The following is a 27,368-nucleotide window of genomic DNA, read 5'->3' on the forward strand; positions in this document are numbered from 1 at the left end:
ATGTATACAACCCCTGACAAAAATTATTTAATCACCGGCCTTGGAGGATGTTCATTCAGTTGTTTTAATTTTGAAGAAAAAAAGCAGATCACAGACATGGCACAAAACTAAAGTCATTTCAAATGGCAACTTTCTGGCTTCAAGAAACACTAAAAGAAATCAAGAACAAAAAATGTGGTAGTCGGTAATGGTTAATTTTTTTAACCAAGCATAGGGCAAAGATTATGGAATCACTCAATTCTGAGGAAAAAATTATGGAATCATGAAAAACGAACAAAAAAACACTCCAAAACCTCACTAGTATTTTGTTGCACCACCTCTGGCTTTTATTACAGCTTGCAGTCTCTGAGGCATGGACTTAATGAGTGTCACACAGGACTCTTCATCAATCTGGCTCCAACTTTCTCTGATTGCTGTTGCCAGATCAGCTTTGCAGGTTGGAGCCTTGTCATGGACCATTTTCTTCAGCTTCCACCAAAGATTTTCAATTAGATTGAGATCCAGACTATTTGCAGGCCATGACATTGACCTTGTGTGTCTTTTTTCAAGGAATGTTTGCCAAGTTTTTGCTCTATGGCAGGATGCATTATCGTGAAAAATGATTTCATCATCCCCAAACATCCTTTCAATTGATCAACATAAACTTGTGCATTTATTGAAGATGTAATGACAGCCATCTCCCCAGTGCCTTTACCTGACATGCAGCCCCATATCCTCAATGACTGTGGAACTTTGCATGTTCTCTTCAGGCAGTCATCTTTATAAATCTCATTGTAATGGCACCAAACAAAAGTTCCAGCATCATCACCTTGCCCAATGCAGATTTGTGATTCATCACTGAATATGACTTTCTTCCACAGTCCACGATTGCGTTTCCTTAGCCCATTGTAATCTTGTTTTTTTCTGTTTAGGTGTTAATGATGGCTTTCGCTTGGCTTTTCTGTATGTACATCCCATTTCCTTTAGGCGTTTTCTTACAGTTTTGTCACAGACGTTGACTCCAGTTTCCACCCATTCGTTCCTCATTTGTTTTGTTGTACATTTCCTGTTTTGGAGACATATTGCTTTAAGTTTCCGGTCTTGACGCTTTGATGTCTTCCTTGGGCTACCAGTATGTTTGCCTTTAACAACCTTCCCATGTTGTTTGTATTTGGTCCATATTTTAGACACAGCTGACTGTGAACAACCAACATCTTTTGCAACATTGCGTGATTATTTACCCTCTTTTAAGGGTTGGTTAATCCTCTCCTTTGTTTCAACTGACATCTTGTGTTGGAGCCATGATTCATGTCAGTCTACATGGTGCAACAGCTCTCCAAGGTGTGATCACTCCATTTTAGATGCAGACTAACGAGCAGATCTAATTTGATGCAGTGTTTGTTATGGGTATGAAAATTTCCATAATTTTTCCCTTATGCTTGGTTAAAAAAGTAACCATTACTGACTACTACATGTTTTGTTCTTGATTTCTTTTAGTGTTTCTTAAAGCCAGAAAGTTGCCATTTCAAATGACTTTAGTTTTGTGCCATGTCTGTGATCTGCTTTTTTTCTACAAAATTAAACAACTGAATGAACATCCTCCAAGGCCAGTGATTTCATGATTTTTGCCAGGGGTTGTAGTAGCAACACAATAGTGTAGAGGCTTTGGGCTTTTACACCAGCTTTGTTAACTTTTTGGTTAGTGGGTGCAGCCTAGCAAAAGGGCTGTGGACCAACGATTCACTATCCTTTACGTCACAAAAGTGGTGTAAATTCTGTAAGGATTGTACTACTTTCCGTCCATGACTAGTTTACTACCCAGTATAAGTGCATAGAATAATGCCAAGATTTTTATTGTTAGATGAAAATGCTTTACTCTGTGATTTGCAGCCATTTTCCATGTAACCTATTTCCACAATATCTATATCTCCAGGGGCTAATCCTCTTTGTGTTTTCTTACAGAGTAATAGCTATCCACCAATGTCAGACCCTTACATGCCTAGTTATTATGCTCCATCCATTGGCTTTCCTTACTCTCTTGGTGAGGCAGCATGGTCTACAGCAGGAGACCCACCAATGCCGTACTTGTATGGACAGATGAGCAATGGGGAACACCACTACATACCAGATGGAGTGTTTGGTCAGCCGGGCGCTTTGGGGAACACTCCTCCTTTCCTCAGTCAGCATGGGTTTAACTTTTTTCCTGGGAATGCAGACTTCTCCACATGGGGGACAAGTGGATCTCAGGGACAATCAACTCAAAGTTCTGCATATAGCAGCAGCTACGGATACCCACCTAGTTCTCTCGGTAGAGCCATTGCGGATGGGCAAGCTGGTTTTGGCAGTGATACTTTAAGCAAGGTACCAGGGATTAACAGCATCGAGCAAGGAATGACTGGACTGAAAATTGGCGGGGACATGACTGCTGCTGTAACAAAAACTGTTGGATCAGCCTTGACAAGTGTAGGAATGACTAGTATAGCCGCAAATAGCGTGCCACCCGTTAGCAGTTCTGCACCCAAACCAACCTCTTGGGCTGCCATTGCTCGAAAGCCAGCAAAACCTCAGCCGAAACTTAAGCCCAAGGGCAATATGGGTATTGGTAACTCTGCAGTTCCTCCTCCGCCTATAAAACACAACATCAATATTGGAACTTGGGACGACAAGGGGGCCGTGGTAAAGGCCCCTCTTGCTCAGCCAGTTATGCCTCCTCAGCCTGTACTTCAGCAGCCTCAGCCATTAACTCAGCCTCTACCCATGGTGCAAAACCAACTGCCTCAACAGCAGCTTCAGCAACAGCCACAGCAGCAACTAGGACCTCAGCAGGGGGCCCCGAGCCACCAGGTGCAGCAGCAGCTTCAGAATCGCTGGGTGGCACCTAGGAATAGGGGCATAGGATTCAATCAGAACAATGTGTCTGGCAATGAGAACTTTAGCTTAGGGGTTGTGCCTGTTAGCTCCTCACCTGGTGTTGAGGTTCACCCTGTTCTGGAGAAACTGAAGGCCATAAACAACTATAATCCCAAAGACTTTGATTGGAGTCTGAAAAATGGGCGCGTGTTTATAATCAAAAGCTACTCTGAGGACGATATTCACCGTTCTATCAAGTACTCAATCTGGTGCAGTACTGAACATGGCAATAAGCGTTTGGATGCTGCTTACCGGTCCCTGAATGGTAAAGGCCCACTTTATTTACTCTTCAGCGTGAATGGGAGTGGACATTTTTGTGGTGTGGCAGAGATGAAGTCTGTTGTAGACTATAATGCCTATGCTGGAGTCTGGTCGCAAGACAAATGGAAGGGAAAGTTCGAAGTCAAATGGGTCTTTGTTAAAGACGTTCCTAATAATCAACTGCGACACATTCGTTTGGAAAACAACGATAATAAGCCTGTTACCAACTCAAGGGACACTCAAGAGGTACCCCTAGAAAAAGCCAAGCAAGTCCTTAAAATAATTGCGACTTTCAAGCATACAACCTCTATCTTTGATGACTTTGCACATTACGAGAAGCGTCAAGAAGAGGAGGAAGCCATGCGTAGGGTAAGGATGTGGCAGCTCTTTTGGGTGTTTTTAATTTCGTGTCCAAATGTTTCCGCATTTTAAGACTGGTGTTTCCTCAAGTGACAATATAGAGTTCAGCTCGAAAAAGAATCTGTTGTATTGGATTTTAATGTGAAAATAATCAAATGTACTTATAGCCTATATGTTCATTCTGCGGTTTTCATGTAAATTAATTGCTCATTTTTAGGTCGGGTGGCCACGATCCAGAGCTAGCAGCGCTTTGGACGCAGCATATGTTTGCTACGTCCAAAGCGCTGCCGTCTATTGAACGCAGGTGAATAGCGTCTCTGCAAGAGACATTGACATGCTGCGGTCTGGAAAGATACTCTTCATGTCAGTCTCCGCGGGTGATCCGCAGGCATCTGTGGATTCATAGTGGACATGGGATTTCTTCAAATCCCATCCACTGTGCTGTCACATCTGGCCGCTGCGGATTTACACATGTACGCAGCGTCAAACCTGCAACAACTCCGGATCGTGGATTTTTTTTTTTTTAACTATGTAAGATGTCCAATCTTTTAGTGTTTTGCAGTGTTTTTTGCCCATAGGAAGCAATGAGAAAGTAAGAAAAAAAAGGCTTCAAAAATGCAACTAACAATTTTGGTGAACAAAAATATCTTTATTAAAGAATTTATGATATAGTCAAAGCTAGCATGTAATCTGCACCCCAAAAATGCTTCAAAAACTATGCAAAATGAGTGTTCTGAACGGGCCATTTTTACTGCCAAGAGAGCAGCTTTTGGCTATAGAAAAAAACGCAGCAAAAAAGCCCCACTTCTGGCTTTGTTTTGACACCTCCTTTATAGGGGAAATGTGTTTAGGGGGCTGATACATTTCAGTGCCTCAGCCACCCCAAAAACCATCACTGCTAATGCACAGACAGGGAAAGGGGCAGGCTTGGCTATTAAAATGAGCTAGTAAGACAGCCCCCTTACACACTTCTCAGATGCTGGGAGGGAGAGGAGGTCTTCTTTTGTGTTTTGAAATGAAGCTGGTAGCACAGCTATCTCAACATTGAGGCAGCTTAAAATATCAGCACTGTTTTGTCTATTTTTACTTTAAACACTTTAGAACAAGTTTTGTTCTTTTAACTGGATAAACCTTTTCATTCTAACATGACCATAGCAAGTACAATATATTGTAGCTCAAGATAATGGATCTATGAAAAATTAATTGGTTCCAAAAAGTCAGCTATAAAAGGAGATGGAAGGAGGGGATGAATAATAGATGCATCAAGTCCTTAAATAGGAAAGTCTGGGAGCAGATGTATCCCATATGTTCCTGTCAATGATGCGGGCCCTTCATCAGGCCTGATGTGGAACTATAAACACAAGATCTCTGATGTTCAGCCCATTATTAGTACCGGTAATTACATTTCTAATACTGTGCTCAAATACATTTTAATACTTGTGGATATGTCATTACTCAAAGCATGCAAAGATGGCGCTCGGGTTTTGCTGGTATGAGTTAATTTTCACATTATTTTTCATGGCCATGTTCCACAGGAAAATAGGTCTCCATACTTAGATGAGTATGTTCAATGAGGGTTCATGCCTCTCCTCAGCCTCCTTGCTAAAGAAAAAAAAAATTAAATCTTTTTAACTTATAATGATGATTTTTTTTTTTTACCTACCATAACTTAGTAGCAATATTCTGTTATTCCTCCTTCATTTTGGAAAGTTGTTCCACTAGTCCAGAGTTTTCTCTCCTGTTCCTTTCTATAAATTAATCAAATCTTGCATGGCAGCTCTCTTGCGCCTCCCTCCCACCAAGCAGCAGCATTTTATTCCTCGGTATACAGTTTTTGGCTTATATGCATGCACAGGGGCTGGCTCAGAGTGCAGTGACCTCAGTGATCTGCCCCCTATTTTACATATCTATAATATAACGCTGGGAGCGTCACTCTGTCCGAAGCCTTTATAGACTGCGCAGGCGCAAGCGCCGGCGCAGTCTGGCCCCCCCAGAGTGACGCTCCCAGGAGATCACGGTATGCGTAAGCACTGAACGCATACCGCGATCTCCACCGGAGAGTCAGGGACCGCCAGGAGGGTAAGTATATTCACCTTTCCCCGTTCCAGCGCTGCGTGCGGCTCCGTCTCCCGGCTCCTCTGCTGTGACAGTTCAGAGGGCGCGATGACGCGCTTAATGCGCGCCGGCGCCGCCCTCTGACTTACCAGTCACAGGCAGAGGAGCCGGAGTGTGTCTTCAAGAAAATGGCGCCGGAAAGCGCGGACTGCGCAGGCGCCGATTCCTGCTGCCGGAATCGGCGCCTGCGCAGTCCGCGCTTTCCGGCGCCATTTTCTTGAAGACACACTCCGGCTCCACTGCAGGTGTGTCTTCAAGAAAATGGCGCCGGAAAGCGCGGACTGCGCAGGCGCCGATTCCTGCTGCCGGAATCGGCGCCTGCACAGTCCGCGCTTTCCGGCGCCATTTTCTTGAAGACACACTCCGGCTCCACTGCAGGTGTGTCTTCAAGAAAATGGCGCCGGAAAGCGCGGACTGCGCAGGCGCCGATTCCTGCTGCCGCAATCGGCGCCTGCGCAGTCAGCGCTTTCTGGCGCCATTTTCTTGAAGACACACCTGCAGTGGAGCCGGACGATAGGTGAGTATGGTATTTTTTTTTTTTTTTTATATGGCAGCAGCATACGGGGGCATACACTCTGGAGCGTCTTATGGGGGGCATATAATACAATGGTGGCGCAGGATGGCAGCAGCACATGACAGAACGGGCGCAGGATGGCAGCAGCACATGACAGAACGGGCGCAGGATGGCAGCAGCACATGACAGAACGGGCGCAGGATGGCAGCAGCACATGACAGAACGGGCGCAGGATGGGAGCAGCACATGACAGAACGGGCGCAGGATGGGAGCAGCACATGACAGAACAGGGGCGCAGGATGGGAGCAGCACATGACAGAACGGGGGCGCAGGATGGGAGCAGCACATGACAGGATGGGAGCAGCACATGACAGAACGGGGGTGCAGGATGGGAGCAGCACATGACAGAACGGGCGCAGGATGGGAGCAGCACATGACAGGATGGGGGCGCAGGATGGGAGCAGCACATGACAGGATGGGGATGCAGGATGGAGCAGCACATGACAGAATGGGGGAGCAGGATGGAGCAGCACATGACAGGATGGGGACGCAGGATGGAGCAGCACATACCAGGATGGAGACCATATACCAATATAAATGTTCGCCATCCGGGCGTAGAACGGGTTCAGTAGCTAGTTGTATATAATGTGGTTTGAAAAAAAAAAAACATTTAGCAGGCGCCTGCACTGTAGGATGATCGCATCTATAATATCCATTTAAATATTTTATTTTGTGATATAAACTTCAGAAAAAATAAATTTCTCTATTAAAATAGACGCTACTACACAGGCGCGCGGCTGGTGGCATTTTGAGAAATAATTTTATTTCTCAAAATGCCCCCAGCCACGCCTGCGTAGTAGCACCTATTTTGGGAGAGAAATGTATTTTTTCTGAAGAAATTTATAAAGCTAAATAAAATAAATACCATATATACTCGAGTATAAGCCGAGCCCCCTAATTTTGCAACAAAAAACTGGGAAAACTTATTGACTCGAGTATAAGCCTAGGGTGGAAAATGCAGCACCTACCAGTAAATGCCAAAAATAAAAATAGATACCAATAAGAGTAAAATTAATTGAGACATCAGTAGGTTAAGTGTTTTTGAATATCCATATTGAATCCGGAGCCCCATATAATGCTCCATACAGTTCTTTATGGCCCCATAAGATGCTCCATATACAAATATGCCCCATATAATGCTCCATACAGTTCATTATGGCCCCATAAGATGCTCCATACAAAATATGCCCCATATAATGCTCCATACAGTTCTTTATGGCCCCATAAGATGCTCCATATAATGTTCCATGCAGTTCATTATGGCCCCATAGATGCCCCATATAATGCTCCATGCAGTTCTTTATGGCCCCATAGATGCCCCATATAATGCTCCATGCAGTTCATTATGGCCCCATATAATGCTCCATGCAGTTCTTTATGGCCCCATATAATGCTCCATACTGTTCATTATTGCCCCATAGATGCTCCATATAAAACTGTGCCACATATAATGCTCCATACCGTTCAATATTGCTCCATATAAAGCTGTGCCACATGCTGCTGCAATTAAAAAAAAAACAAACAAAACAAATGACATCCTCTCGTCTCTCTGTAGTGACTGTTCAGGCAGAGGGCGGCGCGCACACTAATACGTCATCGCGCCCTCTGACCTGAACAGTCACAGCAAGAGGACGGGAAGACGGAGCGGTGCCCGGCGGGTGGGACGCGGACAGATAAATATAAAATACTCACCTGCTCCGGCGCGGTCCCTTGCTCCTTCTCCCGGACAGATGGTCTCCGGGCACTGCAGCTTCTTCCTCTGTCAGCGGTCACTGGTACCGCTCATCACAGGAATGAATATGCGGCTCCACCCCTATGGGAGTGGAGTCCATATTCATTACTTTAATGAGCGGTACCACGTGACCGCTGAACAGAGGAAGAGCTGCGGCACTCGAAGACCATGGGACATGCAGGGACAGCACCAGTCCTCTCTCCCCCTCACCCGCCGACCCTGCCGCCGACCATGACTCGAGTATAAGCCGAGGGGGGCACTTTCATACCAAAAATTTGGGCTTAAAATCTTGGCTTATACTCGAGTATATACGGTAAATGGATATTACAGATGTCATAATGCTACAGTGCCGGTGCCTGCTAAATGTGATTTTTTTTTTTTTTTTTTTCTCCAAACCACATTATATACAGTAATAAGGGCAGATCACTGAGGGATCAGAGACTTGTCAGAAGCCACACTGATGAATACCTAATCAGAGCACCACATGAAGACCCCCACAGGCCGCCCCTCGGCACGAGCATATCATTAACTAAAAACTGAAAATAAAGATTAAACAACCACAAGACTGTTTTCATCAACCAAGGTATCCATTTTACTCAATATAACGGAGCCAATCCTGCTGACAGACTTCTTAAAAGGAACCTTTCATGGAAGCGAGGGCTTCTTTATTCCCTTCACGACATGCGCCGTCCTAATACGGTGCATGTCTTGTCCCACCCTTTGTTTTGAACAGCTAAGGCTACGTTCACATTAGCGTTGCGCCGCCCTGCGTCGGCGACGCAACGCGCGACGCACGGAAAAACGCGCGCATTTTGCGACGCGTGCGTCGTTTTTGACGAAAATCGGACGCACAGAAAATGCAACTTGTTGCATTTTCTTGCGTCCGACGCTAGCGTCGGAAACGACGCACGTGGCGAAAAACGCCACCCAAAAAACGCACGCGTCCCCTATGTTAAACATAGGGGCGCGTCGCCGCTGCGTCGCCGACGCAACAGCGGCGCAACGCTAATGTGAACGTAGCCTAACATGTGCCCCTAACAGCTGCGGATGGCCGCGATCCACCCATGGCTGTTAACCCATTAAATGCCGCTGTCAATTGCGCTCATAGCTTGTATGTTGCAGAAATGCTCACTTGCTATCTGATCATCGCTTGTGTGTAGCAGAGGCGATCGGACAGCTGCAGCTTCTAGTCTCCCATGGAGAATATTGAAGCATGCAAAAAGTATAAGAAAAAAAAAAAGTTTTAAAAATATAAAAGAAAAAATAAAGGTTCAAATCACCCCCCATTCGCCTCATTCAAAATAATAAAAAAAAAATATCTAATATATAAAGCTGAATGTGTGTGTGTGTATGTATGTCCGGGATTGGCATCTGCACCGTCGCAGCTACAGCCACAAAATTTTGCACAGTCACACGTCTGGACCCCGAGAGCGTCATAGGCTATGTTGAGGCGAAATTTTAACCCCGCGCGTTCCAATTCACCAAACAATTTTGCCCCTATCTACATAATGGGGAAAAAAGTGAAAGGAAAAGTGTTGGAGGCGTCGCAGCTACAGCCACAAAATTTTGCACAGTCACACGTCTGGACCCCGAGAGCGTCATAGGCTATGTTGTGAGGTGAGATTTTAACCCCGCACTTTCCAATTCACCAAACAGTTTTGCCCCTATCTACATAATGGGGGAAAAGTGAAAGGAAAAGTGTTGGAGGCAAATTGACAGCTGCCAGATGTGAACAAGACTGATGGCGCCAAAGAGTATATACCGTACAGTTGCTAAGGTGGGGCCCCGACATGGAATACTCACCACACACGGGGATATGAACACACACACAAAATGGGCCACACACTACCACGTGCTTGAACACATATACCACCCTCAGCACACATTTCACAACACATACACCAAACTCGCCACATAAAAGTCGAAACACAAAAGTCGCCACTCAAAACTCGCCACATGCAAAAACTAGGCTCACGCAAAACTCGCCACAAGTGCAAAACTCACCTCATGGAAAACTCGCCACACGCAAAACTTGCACACGCGGAAAAATTGCCACATGCACAAAAGTTGCAACACATGCAAAAGTTGCCTCACACAAAACTTGCACATACTCAAAAGGCACCACACATAAAACTCGCCATGCGCAAAACTCGCCATGTACAAAACATGCTGCACACAACTTGCTACACTAACCTGTAACATTCAACTCGACACAAAAAAAGTTGCTACACGCATGTTGCCACACAAAACTCATCTCACACAAGTCGCTACATGCATGTCACCACACGCAACTCAACACACACAACTTGACACATGAAACTCACCCTAAAACACACACAAGTCTGGCATTATCCTTCAAAAATAAAAATCTGATTAATAAGCAGACAAACTACAACAAATGTACCATATAGGAAATACGGCAACTGTCAGTCACATGACCTGTCTATTATGTGTATGTGTGAGCTAATATATACTGCCTTCTCTCCCGAGCACACAAACAGTGGTTTACACCCACATATGGGGTATCTGTGTACTCAGAACAAATTGCACAACATCTTTGGTGATCTAATTTCTCCTCTTACCATTGTGAAAATATAAATTTGGGGGCGAAAAGACCATTTGTGTGGAAAAAAAATAAAATTGTTTATTTTGACGGCTCTACGTTATAAACTTCTGTGAAACATTTGGGGGTTCAAAGTGTTCACCATACATCTAGGGATGCAAAGGGAACCTGTCACCCCCAAAATCAAAGATGAGCTAATCCCACCGGCATCAGGGGCTTATCTACAGCATTCTGGACCCCTTCCCGACCTGTGACGCATATGCTGTGTCACAGAATGATCGCGTCCAGCAGGTCGGGTGAAAGCGTTAACTGTAATTTCACCTGACCTGCAGGGACAAGGGGAGTGGTACTTCAGCCCACAGGGGGAATGAAAATTGGTGAAATATTACAATCCAGCCATGGCCGATGCTGCAATATAATCGGCCATGGCTGGAGCCCACGATGTGCTCCTGCCACCAATCTCCCCAGTCCTCCGTCCTGTCCTGTACTGTTCTCCGCTCCCCTCCATCCTGTCCGCTATCCCCTTGCTCCGATCCCAACCCCCATACTTGCCGAGCTCCGGTGTCCCTCCGTCTTCTCCATGGGCGCCGCCATCTTCCAAAATGGCGGGCATATGCGCAGTGCGCCCGCCGAATCTGCCGGCAGATTCATTCCAGGTACATTTTGATCACTGATAAAACCTATCACAGTGATCAAAATAAAAAAAATAGTAAATGAACCCCCCCTTTATCACCCCCATAGGTAGGGACAATAATAAAATAAAGAAAATATATTTACTTTTATTTTTCCACTAGGGTTAGGGTTAGAACTAGGGTTAGGGTTAGGACTACACTGTGTTCCAAATTATTATGCAAATTATATTTTTCTCGGATTTTCCTAAATGGTCGGTGCAAATGACAGTCATTCTAATAAAAGTCATCACCACAAATTTTATTGAAGAAACCTCCCAATGATAACAGTATAATCTCCAAAATAAAAACTCAAAATGCACTGTTCCAAATTATTAGGCACAGTAGAATTTCTATACATTTGATATGTTTTAAAGAACTGAAAATGCTCATTTGTGGAATTTGCAGCATTAGGAGGTCACATTCACTGAACAAACAGCTATTTAAGGCTAGGTTCAGATTGCGTTAGTGCAATCCGTTTAGCGCCTAGCGCTAGCGGATTGCGCTAACGCAATGTGTTGTAAAGGGGTCGCGTTAAACGTCCCCGCTCTCGCAGATCTCTGCGCTAGTGATGCGCGTCCCCATTGCTGTTAACGGGCGCACTAACGGACGCATTGCACGGCGTTAATTTCGCCGTGCAACGCTGTCCGTTAGCGCGGTCACATTAACGCAATGGGAACCTAGCCTAACTCCAAAACCTCCTAACAGGCTAAGTTACATGTTAACATAGGACCCCTTCTTTGATATCACCTTCACAATTCTTGCATCCATTGAACTTGTGAGTTTTTGGAGAGTTTCTGCTTGTATTTCTTTGCATAAAGTCAGAATAGCCTCCCAGAACTGCTGTTTTGATGTGAACTGCCTCCCACCCTCATAGATCTTTTGCTTGATGATTCTCCAAAGGTTCTCTGTACGGTTGAGGTCAGGGGAAGATGGTGGCCACACCATGAGTTTATCTCCTTTTATGCCCATAGCAGCCAATGACTCAGAGGTATTATTTGCAGCATGAGATGGGGCATTGTCATGCATGAAGATGATTTTGCTCCTGAAGGCACGTTTCTGCTTTTTAGACCATGGAAGAAAGTTGTCAGTCAGAAACTCTATTTGCTTTGCAGAGGTAATTTTCACACCTTCAGGAACCTTAAAGGGCCCTACCAGCTGTTTCCCCGTGATTCTGGCCCAAAATGTTACTCCTCCACCTCCTTGCTGACGTCGCAGCCTTGTTGGGACATGGTGGCAATCCACCAACCATCCACTACTCCATCCATCTGGACCATCCAGGGTTGCTTGACACTCATCAGTAAACAAGACTATTTGGAAATTAGTTTTCATGTATGTCTGGGCCCACTTTAACCTTTTCTGCTTGTGAACCATGTTTAAGGGTGGCTGAATATTAGGTTTATGCACCACAGCAAGCCTTTGAAGGATCCTACACCTTGAGGTTCGAAGGACTCCGGAGTCACCAGCAGCTTCAAATAACTGTTTGCTGCTTTGTAATGGTATTTTGGCAGCTGCTCTCTTAATCCCATGAATTTGTCTGGCAGAAACCTTCCTCATTATGCATTTATCTGCATGAACTCTTATCTGTGCTCTGTTTCAGTCACAAATCTCTTCACAGTATGATGACCACTCTTAACCCCTTTCTGACCTCGGATGGGATAGTGCGTCCGAGGTCAGAAGCCCCTCTTTGATGCAGGCTCTGGCGGTGAGCCCACGTCAAAGCCGGGAGATGTCAGCTGTTTTGAACAGCTGACATGTGCCCGTAATAGGCGCGGGCAGAATCGCAATCTTCCCGCACCTATTAACTAGGTCCTTGAGACCTCTATGGTTACTGATCGCCGGTAGCTGTGAGCGCCACCCTGTGGTCGGCGCTCACAGCACACCTGATTTTCTACTACATAGCAGCGAACAGCAAATCGCTGCTATGTAGCAGGAGGCGATCGTGCTGTGCCTGCTTCTAGCCTCCCATGGAGGCTATTGAAGCTTGGCAAAAGTGAAAAAAGTTAAAAAAAAAAATTTGAAAAAAATCAAAAAAATATAAAAGTTTAAATCACCCCCCTTTCGCCCCAATCAAAATAAATCAATTAAAAAAAATCAAATCTACACATATTTGGTATCACCGCGTTCAGAATCACCCGATCTATCAATTAAAAAAAAGCATTAACCTGATCGCTAAACGGCGTAGCGAGAAAAAAATTCGAAATGCCAGAATTACGTTTTTTTGGTCGCCACAACATTGCATTAAAATGCAATAACAGGCAATCAAAAGAACGTATCTGCACCAAAATGCTATCATTAAAAACGTCATCTCGGCACGCAAAAAATAAGCCCTCAACCGACCCCAGATCATGAAAAATGGAGACGCTACGAGTATCGGAATATGGCGCATTTTTTTTTTTTTTTTTTAGCAAAGTTTGGAATTTTTTTTCACCACTTAGGTAAAAAATAACCTAGTCATGTTAAGTGTCTATGAACTCGTACTGACCTGGAGAATCATAATGTCAGGTCAGTTTTAGCATTTAGTGAACCTAGCAAAAAAGCCAAACAAAAAACAAGTGTGAGACTGCACTTTTTTTGCAATTTCACCGCACTTGGAATTTTTTCCCCGTTTTCTACTACACGACATGCTAAAACCAATGATGTCGTTCAAAAGTACAACTCGTCCCGCAAAAAATAAGCCCTCACATGGCCAAATTGATGGAAAAATAAAAAAGTTATGGCTCTGGGAAGGAGGGGAGTGAAAAACGAACACGGAAAAATGAAAAATCCCAAGGTCATGAAGGGGTTAAAGGGAACCGGTCACCCCGTTTTTTCAGTATGAGATAAAAATACCGTTAAATAGGGCCTGAGCTGTGCTTTACAATAGGGTATTTTTTGTCCCCTGATTCCCCACGTATGCTGCCGAAATACCTTACAAAAGTCGCCGTTTTCGCCTGTCAATCAGGCTGATCTGGACGAAAGGGCGTGGTCACAGCGCTGTTTCTCCCCCACATCTTGCTGATCTTCCCGTTGGTGGCGTAGTGCTTCTTGCATGCGCAAGTGCCGAATGCACTGCGCAGCTGTAGAAAAAGAGCGCTATTCAGCGGTTTATCGGTGGGCACGGCCATCTTCCTGAGGCCGCGCGTGCGCAGATGGAGTGTTCTGCTTCCCGGGGCTTAAGGAAAATGAACGCGGGATGCCGCGCGTGTGCAGATGGAGATCGCGGTGGCCATTTTCCTGAAGCCGAGTTCGCATCTCCACCACCAACGGGAAGATAAGCAAGATGTGGGGGAGAAACAGCGCTGTGACCAATCCCTTTCGACCAGACCAGCCTGATTGACAGGCAAAAACGGCGACTTTTGTAAGGTATTTCGGCAGCATAGGTGGGGAATCAGGGGACAAAAAATACCCTATTGTAAAGCACAGCTCAGGCCCTATTTAACGGTATTTTTATCTCATACTGAAAAAACGGGGTGACAGGTTCCCTTTAAGTTTTCGTGGAATATCTGTTTTCATACCTTGTCCAAGGTATTGCACTATTTAATGCTTTTCAGCAGCAGAGAGATCCTTTTTAGTTCCCATTTTACTTGAAACCTGTGGCCTGCTTAATAATGTGAAACATAATTTTTAAGTAGTTTTCCTTTAATTAGCATCACCTGGAAAACTAATTATCACATGTGTTTAAGATTGTTTTCAGTCATCCATTGAGCCCTGAGACACAATACCATCCATGAGTTTATTTGAAAAACAATTAAATCTTTATGACACTTAAATCCAAGTTGCATAATAATTTGGAACACAGTGTAGGGTTACGGTTAGAACTAGGGTTAGGGTTGCAATTAGGGTTAGAGTTAGCGTTAGAATTAGGCTATGTGCACATGGTGCGGATTTGGCTTGGGATTAGGGTTCTGGTTAGGGGTGTGTTGGTTAGGGTTGTGATTAGGGTTATGGCTAGAGTTGGGATTAGGGTTATGAGTGTGTTTGGGTTAGTGTTGGAGTTAGAATTGAGGGGTTTCCACTGTTTAGGCACATCAGGGGTCTCCAAACGCGACATGGCACCAGCATTGATTCCAGCCAATCTTGTGTTCAAAAAGTCAAATGGTGCTCCCTCTCTTCCAAGCCCCAACATGCGCCCAAACAGTGGTTTACCCAACTTCTGTGAAGCACTTGGGGGTTCAAAGTGCTCCCCACACATCTAGATAAGTTCCTTGGGGGGGTCTAGTTTCCAAAATGGGGTCACATTTGGGGGTTTCTACTGTTTAGGCCAGTGTTCCCCAACTTCGGTCCTCAAGAGCCACCAACAGGTCATGTTTTCAGGATTTCCTTAGTATTGCACAGGTGATTGAATGCTTGCCTGTCCAGGTGATGCAATTATCACCTTTGCAATACTAAGGAAATCCTGAAAACATGACCCGTTGGTGGCTCTTGAGGACCGGAGTTGGGGAACACTGGTTTAGGCACATCAGGGTCTCTGCAAACGTAACATGACGCCTGCCGACCATTCTATCAAAGTCTGCATTCCAAAACGTCACTACTTCCCTTCCGAGCCCCGAAGTGTGCCAAAAAAGTGGTTCCCCCCACATATGGGGTATCGGCGTACTCGGGACAAACTGGACAACAACTTTTGGGGTCCAATTTCTCCTGTTACTCTTCTGAAAATAAAAAATTTAAAGAAAAATGATTTTTTATTTTCACGGCTCTGTTATAAACTTCTGTGAAGCACTTGGGGGTTTAAAGTGGTCACCGCACATCTAGATTAGTTCCTTGGGAGGTCTAGTTTCCAAAATGGGGTCACTTGTGGGGGAGCTCCAATGTTAAGGCACACAGGGGCTCTGCAATCGCGACATGGTGTCCACTAACGATTGGAGCTAATTTTTCATTCAAAAAGTCAAATGGCGCTCCTTCCCTTCCGAGCCCTGCCATGTGCCCAAACAGTGGTTTACCCCCACATGTAAGGTATCAGTGTACTCAGGAGAAGTTGCCCAATAAATTTTAGGATCCATTTTATCCTGTTGCCCATGTGGAAATGTACAAATTGAGACTAAAAAAAATTTTGTGGAAAAAAAACAACTTAATTTTTACGAATCAATTTGTGAAGCACCTTGGGGGTTCAAAGTGCTCACTATGCATCTAGATAAGTTCCCTGGGGGGTCTAGTTTCCAAAATGGGGTCACTTGTGGGGGAGCTCCAATGTTTAGGCACACAGGGGCTCTCCAAACGCGACATGGTGTCCGCTAACAATTGGAGCCAATTTTTCATTGAAAAATTCAAATGGTGCTCCTTCCCTTCCGAGCCTTGCCGTGCACCCAAACAGTGGTTCCCCCCACATATGGGGTATCGGCGTACTCGGGACAAATTGTACAATAACTTTTGGGGTCCAGTTTCTCCTTTTCCCCTTGGGAAAATAAAAAAAAATTGTTGCTAAAAATCATTTTTGTGACTAAAAAGTTAAATGTTCATTTTTTCCTTCCATGTTGCTTCTGCTGCTGTGAAGCACCTGAAGGGTTAATAAACTTCTTGAATGTGGTTTTGAGTACCTTGAGGGGTGCAGTTTTTAGAAAGGTGTCACTTTTGGGTATTTTCAGCCACATAGACCCCTCAAACGGACTTCAAATGTGAGGTGGTCCCTAAAAAAAAATGTTTTTGTAAATTTTGCTGTAAAAATTAGAAATCGCAGGTCAAATTTTAACCCTTATAACTTCCTAGCAAAAAAAAAAATTTTGTTTCCAAAATTGTGCTGATGTAAAGTAGACATGTGGGTAATGTAATTTATTAACAATTTTGTGTCACATAACTCTTTCGTTTAACAGAATAAAAATTCAAAATTTGAAAATTGCGAAATTTTCAAAATTTTAGCCAAATTTCCATTTTTTTCACAAATAAATGCAAAAATTATCGACCTAAATTTACCACTAACATGAAGCTCAATATGTCGTGAAAAAGCAATCTCCGAACCGCTAGGATCCGTTGAAGCGTTCCTGAGTTATAACCTCATAAAGGGACACTGGTCAGAATTACAAAAAACGGCCAGGTCATTAAGGTCAAAATAGGCTGGGTCATGAAGGGGTTAAAGGGAACCTGTCCCCCCCCCCCCCCAAATCACCGATGAGCTACCGATGCATCCTGAAAGATGAGAAAAAGAGGTTAGATTATACTCACTCGGGGCGGTCCCGCTGCGGTCCGGTCCGATGGGCATCGCGGTCCGGCGCCTCCCATCTTCTTACGATGACGTCCTCTTCTTGTCTTCACGCTGCGGCTCCGGCGCAGGCGTACTTTGTCTGCCCTGTTGAGGGCAGAGCAAATTACGGCAGTGTGCTGGGCCTCTCTGACCTTTCTCGGCGCCTGCGCACTGCAGTACTTTGCTCTGCCCTCAACAGGGCAGACAAAGTACGCCTGCGTCGGAGCCACAGCGTGAAGACAAGAAGAGGACGTCATCCGATGAAGATGGGAGGCCCCGGGCCGGACCGCCCCTGGGTGAGTATAATCTAACCTCTTTTTCTCATCTTTCAGGATACATCGGGGGCTTATCTACAGCATTCCAGAATGCTGTAGATAAGCCCCTGTTGCCGGTGGGCTTGGCTCATCTTCGATTTTGGCGGTGACTGGTTCCCTTTAAGGGGTCTGGTTTCCAAAATGGTGTCACTTGTGCAGGGTTTCCAGTTTCTGATCTCAATTCCAGCCAATTCTGCATTGAAAAAGTCAAACGACACTCCTCCGTGCGCCCAAACAGTGCTTTTTACCTGCGGATTACCCTCGGATTTACAGCAGATTTCGTGCGTTTTTTGTGTGGATTTCACCTGTGGTTTTACACCTGCAGATTCCTATTGAGGAGCAGGTGTAAAACGCTGCTGAATCCACACAAAGAATTGACATGCTGCGGAAAATACAACGCAGCGTTTCCGCGCGGTATTTTCCGCACCATGGGCACAGCGGATTTGGCTTTCCATAGGTTTGCATGGTACTGTAAACCTGATGGGAAAACTGCTGCAAATCCACAGCGGCCAATCCGCTGCAGATCCGCAGGCAAATCCGCAACGAGTGCACATAGCCTAAATGTGAGATGGTCCCTAAAAAATGGTTTTGTAAATTTTGTTATAAAAATGAGAAATTGCTGGTCAACTTTTAACTCTTATAACTTCCTAAACTGTGCTGATGTAAAACAGACATGTGGGAAATGTTATTTATTAACTATTTTGTGACGTTTCTCTGATTTTAAGAGCATAAATATTCAAAGTTTGGAAATTGCAAAGTTTTAAAAATGATCGCCTTATTTCCAATAAACGCAAGTCATGTCAAAGAAATTTTACCACTAACATGAAGTACAATATGTCACGAAAAAACAATCAGAATCACCAGGATCCGTTAAAGCGTTCCAGAGTGATTACCTCAAAGGTTGACAGTGGTCAGAATTGTAAAAATTGGTCATTAAGTACCAAATTGGCTCTGTCACTAAAGGGTTAAAGATTAAAAATAATGGTCTATCAATTACTGTACTTAGTTCCTGCAGTACTCGGGGGTGGATCCCATCTGGGCCCAGGGATTTGTCAACTTCAGTGATTTTTAGACACCGCCGCACTTCCTGCTGGATTAAGCAGGTGACATTTAATGGAGAATTTTTGTTATCACTGATCATATTGTCTGTCATGGGATTTTCTTGTGTAAATACTGTTGAAAAAAGTCATTTAGCATATTGGCTCTTTTCTCATTCCCATCCAACATTTCACTGTGTTTAGAATCGCCCGATCTATCAGGCCATAAAAACAATTAAGGCTTCTTTCACACTAGCGTCGGAATCTCCCCGTCGCAATGCGTCGGGGAGAGATTCCAACGCTAGCGTTTAACGCTTTGCACAATGGGTGCAGCGGATGCATTTTTCCGGCGCATCCGCTGCCCCATTGTAAGGTACGGGGAGGTGGGGGCGGAGTTCCGGCCGCGCATGCGCGGTCGGATAAAGCGGTCCGTCGGGAGAAAAAAACGTTACATGTAGGGTTTTTTTTTCCCGAAGGTCCGCCAAAGCACGACGCATTCGTCGCAAGACGGATGCGAAGTGTGCAAATCCGTCGCAAATGCGTCGCCAATAGAAGTCTATGGGGAAAAAACGCATCCTGCAAGCACTTTTGCAGGATGCGTTTTTTCTGCAAAACGACGCATTGTGACGGATTTACAAAAAACGCTAGTGTGAAAGTACCCTAATCTGTCGGTAAACTGTGTAGCGAAAGTCAAAAATGTCTGAATTGCCTTTTTTGGCTGCCGCAACATTGCAGTAAAATGCAATAACTGGCGATCAAAAGATCGTATCCACACCAAAATGGTATCAATAAAAACGTCAGCTCAGCACGCAAAAAATAAGCCATCACTCAGCCCAAGATCATGAAAAATGGAGACGCTATGGGCCTCGGAAAATAACGCAATTTTTTTTTTTTTTTTTTTAACTTTGGATTTTTTTTTTCACCATGTAAATAAAAAACAACCTATACAAATTTAGTGTCTATGAACTCGTAATAATCAGGAGAATCATAATGGCAGGTCAGTTTTAACATTTGGTGAACATAGTAAAAACAAAAAACCAGTTGTGGAATTGCACTTTTTTTTTTTTACAATTTCTACGCACTTGAAATTTTTTTTTTTTCCTTATTCAAGAACACGACATGGTTAAACCAATGGTGTCGTTCAAAAGTGCAACTCGTCCCGCAAAAGCCAAGCCCTCGCATGGCCATATTGACGGAACAATAAAGTTATGCCTCTGGGAAGAAGCGAAAAACTGAAACGCACAAACATTAAAAGGCTGCGGCGTGAAGGGGTTAATGATCTGTATGGTTTGGTCTTCAGAGATGAGTCTTTTTTTACAGCAATTTTGAGCTCTGTGTATCTGCTAAAGAGAAGGTGTTCCTGTTGTAGCGGCTGTACACTAGATGTGCCGCTGCCCAATTGCTGGACCTTTTTTGGTACCTGATCCTAAAGGTACCGTCACACTCAGCGACGCTGCAGCGATACCGACAACGATGTCGATCGCTGCAGCGTCGCTGTTTGGTCGCTGGAGAGCTGTCACACAGACAGCTCTCCAGCGACCAACGATCCCGAGGTCCCCGGGTAACCAGGGTAAACATCGGGTTACTAAGCGCAGGGCCGCGCTTAGTAACCCGATGTTTACCCTGGTTACCAGCGTAAAAGTAAAAAAAACAAACACTACATACTTACCTACCGCTGTCTGTCCCCGGCGCTCTGCTTCTCTGCACTCCTCCTGCACTGACTGAGCACAGCGGCCGGAAAGCAGAGCGGTGACGTCACCGCTCTGCTTTCCGGCTGACCGACGCTCACAACCAGTGCAGGAGGAGTGCAGAGAAGCAGAGCGCCGGGGACAGACACGGAAGGTAAGTATGTAGTGTTTGTTTTTTTTACTTTTACGCTGATAACCAGGGTAAACATCAGGTTACTAAGCGCGGCCCGATGTTTACCCTGGTTACCAGTGAAGACATCGCTGGATCGGTGTCACACACGCCGATCCAGCGATGTCTGCAGGGAGTCCAGCGACGAAATAAAGTTCTGGACTTTCCTCAGCGACCAACGATCTCCCAGCAGGGGCCTGATCGTTGGTCGCTGTCACACAGAACGATTTCCTTAACGATATCGTTGCTACGTCACAAAAAGCAACGATATCGTTAACGATATCGTTATGTGTGAAGGTACCTTTACAGGTTGAAGTGTCATTAATCTGTGACCTCCTCAGCTGAACATTTGTCACTTATGCTACTGGCGACTTCTTGCAATGCCTTAGTGGTACTGTATGTGTAGTGTCATGAATCTGTCTTGCAGGGATTCTTATTACGAGTTCGTCATTTAAGTCTATGTTCACATGCAGAGTTTTTTGCTGTATTTTTTCTTGCAGCTAAAACCTGCTGTTTTGACCAGAAAAACACTGTTGAAAATACATGTTTTTGCTGCATGTTTTAGGTCCGGATTGCTTGTCTACTTTTTCTACAGTACATATTAATAAAGTTAGTTTTATTCACCAAAAACGCAACAAAAAAATGCCGTTTCCTTTTTTGCATTGTTTTACACTCATTTCTTTCTAAACACTGCTAAAATGCTGAATGAAATAACGTGCTGCAGATTTTAAAAGAAAAGTTGTAGCAGTCTTCCAATTTAGTCAGGAAAAAACGTGCATGCACGAGATTGGACATCTGAGCTTTTGCTGGTAGTGTGGAAAGTCTGTCACTACGTATATACACTACAAAAACTGCACCGTGTGACCATAGCCCGAACGAGGTCTTGTCTCGAGCATTCCTTCCACGGTTAGATTTGTGTGTTGGGTAGAGATGCTTGGCCGTAAAGGTGGAGAGCGGCTCCTCTCCCGCTCTGTAGGAAAGTCATCAGTCATTCCCTAAGTGCGGCTTCTGTTCTGGAAATTCCACGCCTCTAAATATAGGCTCTCACTTTGGGCCCCTTGTATGAATTAGTGTAGAGCAGATTGCTTTGTGACACTAAACGTGTGCAGTTTGTTGTTTTGGGGGTCTCTCGATGCTTTTTGCCATGTGTGACCCGCTGAGTTCTCACTCTGACCAGGTAAAGCTGTTCACGCCTGTCCAGGATAGACTGTCCGCTCATTCTTCTCATGTCCATAGGTCCCTGGTGTTAGGTTTTATTCATATCGTTCGGTTATTGGGGTTTAGTGATGATTCCTTTTAGAGCATATATAAAGGGGTTGTCCAGGACTTTTTTGGGGTTATTTTTTTTTTCCATTGAGCTATAAACTGAACTGACAGGCAGGTAGTTGCTCATTACTGAACTGTTCTGCCCAGTGCTGGCTCAGCCGTCACTGATTGCTCCTGTCCGCCATTCTGCTGCTTCACTTTACAGCATGTTAGCAGAGCAGCTCTTCCTCTTCTAGGCTGCTCTGTTGATGGGGCGTCATTGCTGATTGACACCGAGGAGCCAGCTGTCAATCAGCATAACATGGGCAATGACTCCCACAGGTGCTGTCCATGACTGCTCTCAGCCTGCAAAGTTTGAGTGAGTTCATAACTAGTCCATGATATTTTGGCACATAGGCAAGTCAGTTGATTCTCACTTTTCAGCGCTTTGTTTTATCATTACCTCCAAGACATAATGGCAAATGTGCATATCAAAAATAAGTGTGAATACCACACATGCGGCTAAGGCTATAATCACACATTTCATGTTTGCGGCGCATGCCCAAGAAGCACAGCATAAAATACGCTCATTTTTGAAACATTTTATTTTGCATGTCTTTTCGATGATTTTTTTTCTCCCTCTTTATTGGAATAGGTGAAAGTACTAAGGCTATGTGCGCACGTTGCGGATTTCCTGTGGATCCGCAGCGTTTTTTCCCGCGCAGAAGCGCTACAGATCCACAAGTGATTTACAGTACAATGTAAATGAATGGAAGAAAAAAATGCTGTGCTAATGGTGTGGAAAATTCCGCACGGAAAACGCTGCGGATTAAAAGAAGTAGCATGTCATTTACTTGTGCGGAACTGCAGCGTTTTTGTACCCATTCCATTATATGAAATCCGCACAAAATCCGCATTAAAAAAACGCATCAACGCACCTGGGTTTTCTGCCGAGAGATGCAGAATCCGCACAAAAAATTCTAGCGGCAAATCCGCAACGTGTGCACATAGAATTGCCAAAGTGCAGATATGAAACTGCTTCAAATCTGCAAGGAAAAAATAAGCAACGTGCCTGAGATTTTTACGTGTGCATGAGACATCTGGTAGCAAAAGCTGTGAGATGTCAGAATTCTCATACACACACTTGTTTTGTCTTCCTGATTGAATTTGAGAAATGCAGCATTTTTTTTTTAAATCTTTAGCATGTCAATTCTTTGTGTTTTTGCAGCTTTTTTTATGCATATAAATTGAGTGATAAAAACTAAATAAAAACCACAATGGCTTATTTGAAGTATTTTTGGTGATTGAAATTAACTTTACTAAATGGCTGTAGACAAAGCACGTACGGTAAGTAATGCACATGTAAACTGCATCAATAAGGCTATGTGCCCACGGTGCGGATTTGGCTGCAGATCCGCAGCGGATTGACCGCAGTAGATTTGCAACCGTTTTCCATGCGGTTTACAGTGCCATGTAATTGTATGGAAAATTTATTCCACAGTGCACATTCTGCGGAAAATACTGCGCGGAAACGCATCGTTGTATTTTCCGCAGCATGTCCATTCTTTGCAGATTCCACAGCGTTTTACACCTGCTCCTCAATAGGAATCCGCACAAAAAACGCAGGAAATCCGCTGTAAATCCGCAGTGCGTTTTACCTGCAGATTTAGCAAAAACGGTGCGGAAAAATCCGCACCATGTGCACATAGCCTAACAGGCCCCTGGCATTTTTCCTGCCAAGAGAGCAGGTTTTGGCTGCAGAAAAAAATGCTGCATGTGAACGTGGCCTAATAGGTTATTGCACCCTGAGCACTAATATCATTGGGATTCTAGGCTTTGATATTGATCGCCTGTAGTAAGGAAAAGCCATTAGTCGATGTTAGTAGAACGCTTCCCTCGTTGTGTACCAGATGCAGCTCTGCTGCTCAGTCCCGTTCAAGTCAGCTGAACCTGGCTTCTCTAAAGGTCCAGCTACATCTATCCACATTAGGCCTCTTTCACACTTCCGTTTTTACAATCTGCACAGGATCCGTCAAAATGTTGAAATGACGGATCCTGTGCAGATTGTAAAAAAAACGGGTGCACTGGGCCCGTTTTTCTGACGGACCCGTCGAGTCTATGTGCACCTGTTGTATATGCGTCTTTGCAGCGGTTTTCCGCTGCGAAAACGCATACAGAAAACAACCCAGGTTAAAAATAATAATAAAAAAAAAAATCGCAATATTATTCTTACCTTCCGGCGACCCGCGCAGCGTTACCAATGCTCTCGATGCTTCTGGCAGCTGGTGTTCCCAGTAATGCCTTGCGTGCAATCACCTCTGATGACGTAGCGGTCTTGCGAGCGTCATCGGGTCATTTTGCAATGCATTACTGGGAACACCAGCTACCAGGAACATCGTGAGCATCGGTAACGCCGCGCGGGATGCAGGAAGGTAAGAATATTGTGATTTTTTTTTTATTTTTTTACATTATTTCTTGTTACTATTGATGCTCAATTTCAAAAGACTGCATCCGTCGTCTGATTCCTGCTTTAGACAGTCAGCTGAGCGATTTTCCGACTTACAGAAAAAAACGTTCCACTGAACGTTTTCTCCGCCCGACGGACATTGATTTTCCGACGGATCCAGTGCACAACGGATGAAACGGATGGCCATCCGTCACAATCCGTCGCTAATATAAGTCTATGGGAAAAAACAGGATCCTGCAGAAAAATTAGCTGGATCGTGTTTTTTGAAAAATCGATGGATTTCGACGGGAGCTCAAAGACGGAAGTGTGAAAGAGGCCTTACCCTCCATAGCGTGGTGCCCAGGGTAACTGCAGATTGTGCTTCGCTTCAGCTACTTCTGGCCACACTTGGATTTTACGGTAGTTGTGATTTTGCCTAGAATTGTTAGACGCTCAGCTCTGCTGCATCTACGTACTCGGATGTTACAATATTGTTTGTGGATTTGCATAAGGTCATAGTACAAATGATGATATGCAGACCTAGATGAAGCCACAAATATGCTAAGTGTGTGTAGATAGATGGATAGATATAATTATATAAAGTTGGACGTAGTGTGTAGATGTAGCAGAGCTGACTATGCAAAACGCAATGAGCATATTGTTTCCTCAATTTTTCATAGGACTGCAGGTGATTTATTAGACCATTTTAGGCCCCAAAACAGCCCGTCTATCTCTGCTACATCGGTGCAAACACACTGCAATCTCATGACTGGCCCACTCTCTCCTCTTAATGCCCACATACCCATTAGATAAGTGAAGAACTAATGGTATGAGGGTCTCCCAATTCTCCCACGACAAATGTTGGAGGGACATAAGGATCCAGCCTGTTGAATTTCAGCGGCCGATCCTTTTGTTCCCTTCCAGATAAGTGGCTGCTAGAAGAGTCCTGCTGGAGTTGGGAGTCGTTCAGCCGAATGCTGATCCTGCAGATTAGATAGATATCGGACACATTGAACATAACTGCGCCGCTCCATTCTGCGTAGTGGCGCTGCCAGGTACTGCAGACCAGCACTTTTAAAAAACATTTACATCCATTGACCCCTTTAACTTATGCTGCAGATTTTCATGAAGGGTATGTGCCGACGATCCAGAACTGGCAGTGCTCTTGGCGAACCCATGTTCCAAAGTGCTACCGTCTATTGAACGCAGGTGAATTAGCATGTGATCACTGAACCGTGCGGATTCACCGTGGCCAATACATTGGGCTAATGTAATTTCTCTACTAGAGAATTAGACATGCTAAGGTCTGGAGAGGCGCACCGAACATCCGTCTCCGTGGGTGAGCAGCAGGCATTTCTTGAAATCCCCATCCACTATGCTGTAACTTCTGGACGCTGCACAAGTATGTAGCTTCCAGCCCTCAGCATTTACTGATCGTGTGCACATGCCCTTAACCCCTTAGTGACAGAGCCAATTTGGTGCTTAATGACCAGGCCAATTTTCACAATTCTGACCACTGTCACTGAGGTTATGACTCTAGAACGCTTTAAAGGGAACCTGTCACCCCCAAAATCGAAGGTGAGCTAAGCCCACCAGCATCAGGGGCTTATCTACAGCAGCCCCCGATGTATCCTGATGATGAGAAAAAGAGGTTAGATTATGTTCACCCAGGGGCGGTCCCGGTATGATGGGCCTCGCGGTCTGGGGCCTCCCATCTTCTTACGATGACGTCCTCTTGTATTCATGCTCCGGCGCAGGCGTACTTTGTCTGCCCTGTTGAGGGCAGTGTAAATCACTGCAGTGCGCAGGCGCCGGGCCTCTCTGACCTTTCCCGGCGCCTGCGCACTGCAGTACTTTGATCTGCCCTCAACAGGACAGACAAAGTACACCTGCACCGGAGCCGCAGCATGAATACAAGAAGACGTCATCCTATGAAGATGGGAGGCCCTGGACCGGACTAAGACGTCGATCGGACCGGACCGCAGCAGGACCGCCCCTGGGTGAGTATAATCTAACCTCTTTTTCTCATCTTTTAGGTTACATTTGGGGCTTATCTACAGCATTACAGAAAGCTGTAGATAAGCCCCTGATGCCGGTGGGCTTAGCTCATCGTCGATTTTGGGGGTGACAGGTTCCCTTTAACGGATCCCCCTGATTCTGAGAATGTTTTTTCGTGACATACAGTGCCTACAAGTAGTATTCAACCCCCTGCAGATTTAGCAGGTTTAATAAGATGCAAATAAGTTAGAGCCTTCAAACTTCAAACAAGAGCAGGATTTATTAACAGATGCATAAATCTTACAAACCAAAAAGTTTTGTTGCTCAGTTAAATTTTTATAAATTTTAAACATAAAAGTGTGGGTCAATTATTATTCAACCCCTAGGTTTAATTTTTTGTGGAATAACCTTTGTTTGCAATTACAGCTAATAATCGTCTTTTATAAGACCTGATCAGGCCGGCACAGATCTCTGGAGTTATCTTGGCCCACTCCTCCATGCAGATCTTCTCCAAGTTATCTAGGTTCTTTGGGTGTCTCATGTGGACTTTAATCTTGAGCTCCTTCCACAAGTTTTTAATTGGGTTAAGGTCAGGAGACTGACTAGGCCACTGCAACACCTTGATTTTTTGCCTCTTGAACCAGGCCTTGGTTTTCTTGGCTGTGTGCTTTGGGTCGCTGTCTTGTTGGAAGATGAAATGACGACCCATCTTAAGATCCTTGATGGAGGAGCGGAGGTTCTTGGCCAAAATCTCCAGGTAGGCCGTGCTATCCATCTTCCCATGGATGCGGACCAGATGGCCAGGCCCCTTGGCTGAGAAACAGCCCCACAGCATGATGCTGCCACCACCATGCTTGACTGTAGGAATGGTATTCTTGGGGTCGTATGCAGTGCCATCCAGTCTCCAAACGTCACGTGTGTGGTTGGCACCAAAGATCTCGATCTTGGTCTCTTCAGACCAGAGAACCTTGAACCAGTCAGTCTCAGAGTCCTCTAAGTGATCATGAGCAAACTGTAGACGAGCCTTGACATGATGCTTTGAAAGTAAAGGTACCTTATGGGCTCGTCTGGAACGGAGGCCATTGCGGTGGAGTACGTTACTTATGGTATTGACTGAAACCAATGTCCCCACTGCCATGAGATCTTCCCAGA

At 44.8% G+C, this 27,368-nt stretch overlaps 1 protein-coding gene across 3 annotated transcripts in view; it reads left to right on the top strand.

Moving 5' to 3' along the window:
• YTHDF3 (YTH N6-methyladenosine RNA binding protein F3) overlaps positions 1-27,368 on the top strand; it is a 57,706-nt gene that overhangs the window by 21,184 nt on the left and 9,154 nt on the right. For all 3 annotated transcript variants that reach the window (XM_069731407.1, XM_069731406.1, XM_069731408.1), the window contains exon 4: positions 1,942-3,519. In XM_069731407.1, the coding sequence (XP_069587508.1) occupies positions 1,942-3,519 (1,578 nt within the window). The remainder of the gene's footprint in view (positions 1-1,941; positions 3,520-27,368) is intronic.

Source organism: Ranitomeya imitator, chromosome 6 (genome assembly GCF_032444005.1).
Source record: "Ranitomeya imitator isolate aRanImi1 chromosome 6, aRanImi1.pri, whole genome shotgun sequence".
Lineage (NCBI taxonomy): Eukaryota > Metazoa > Chordata > Amphibia > Anura > Dendrobatidae > Ranitomeya > Ranitomeya imitator.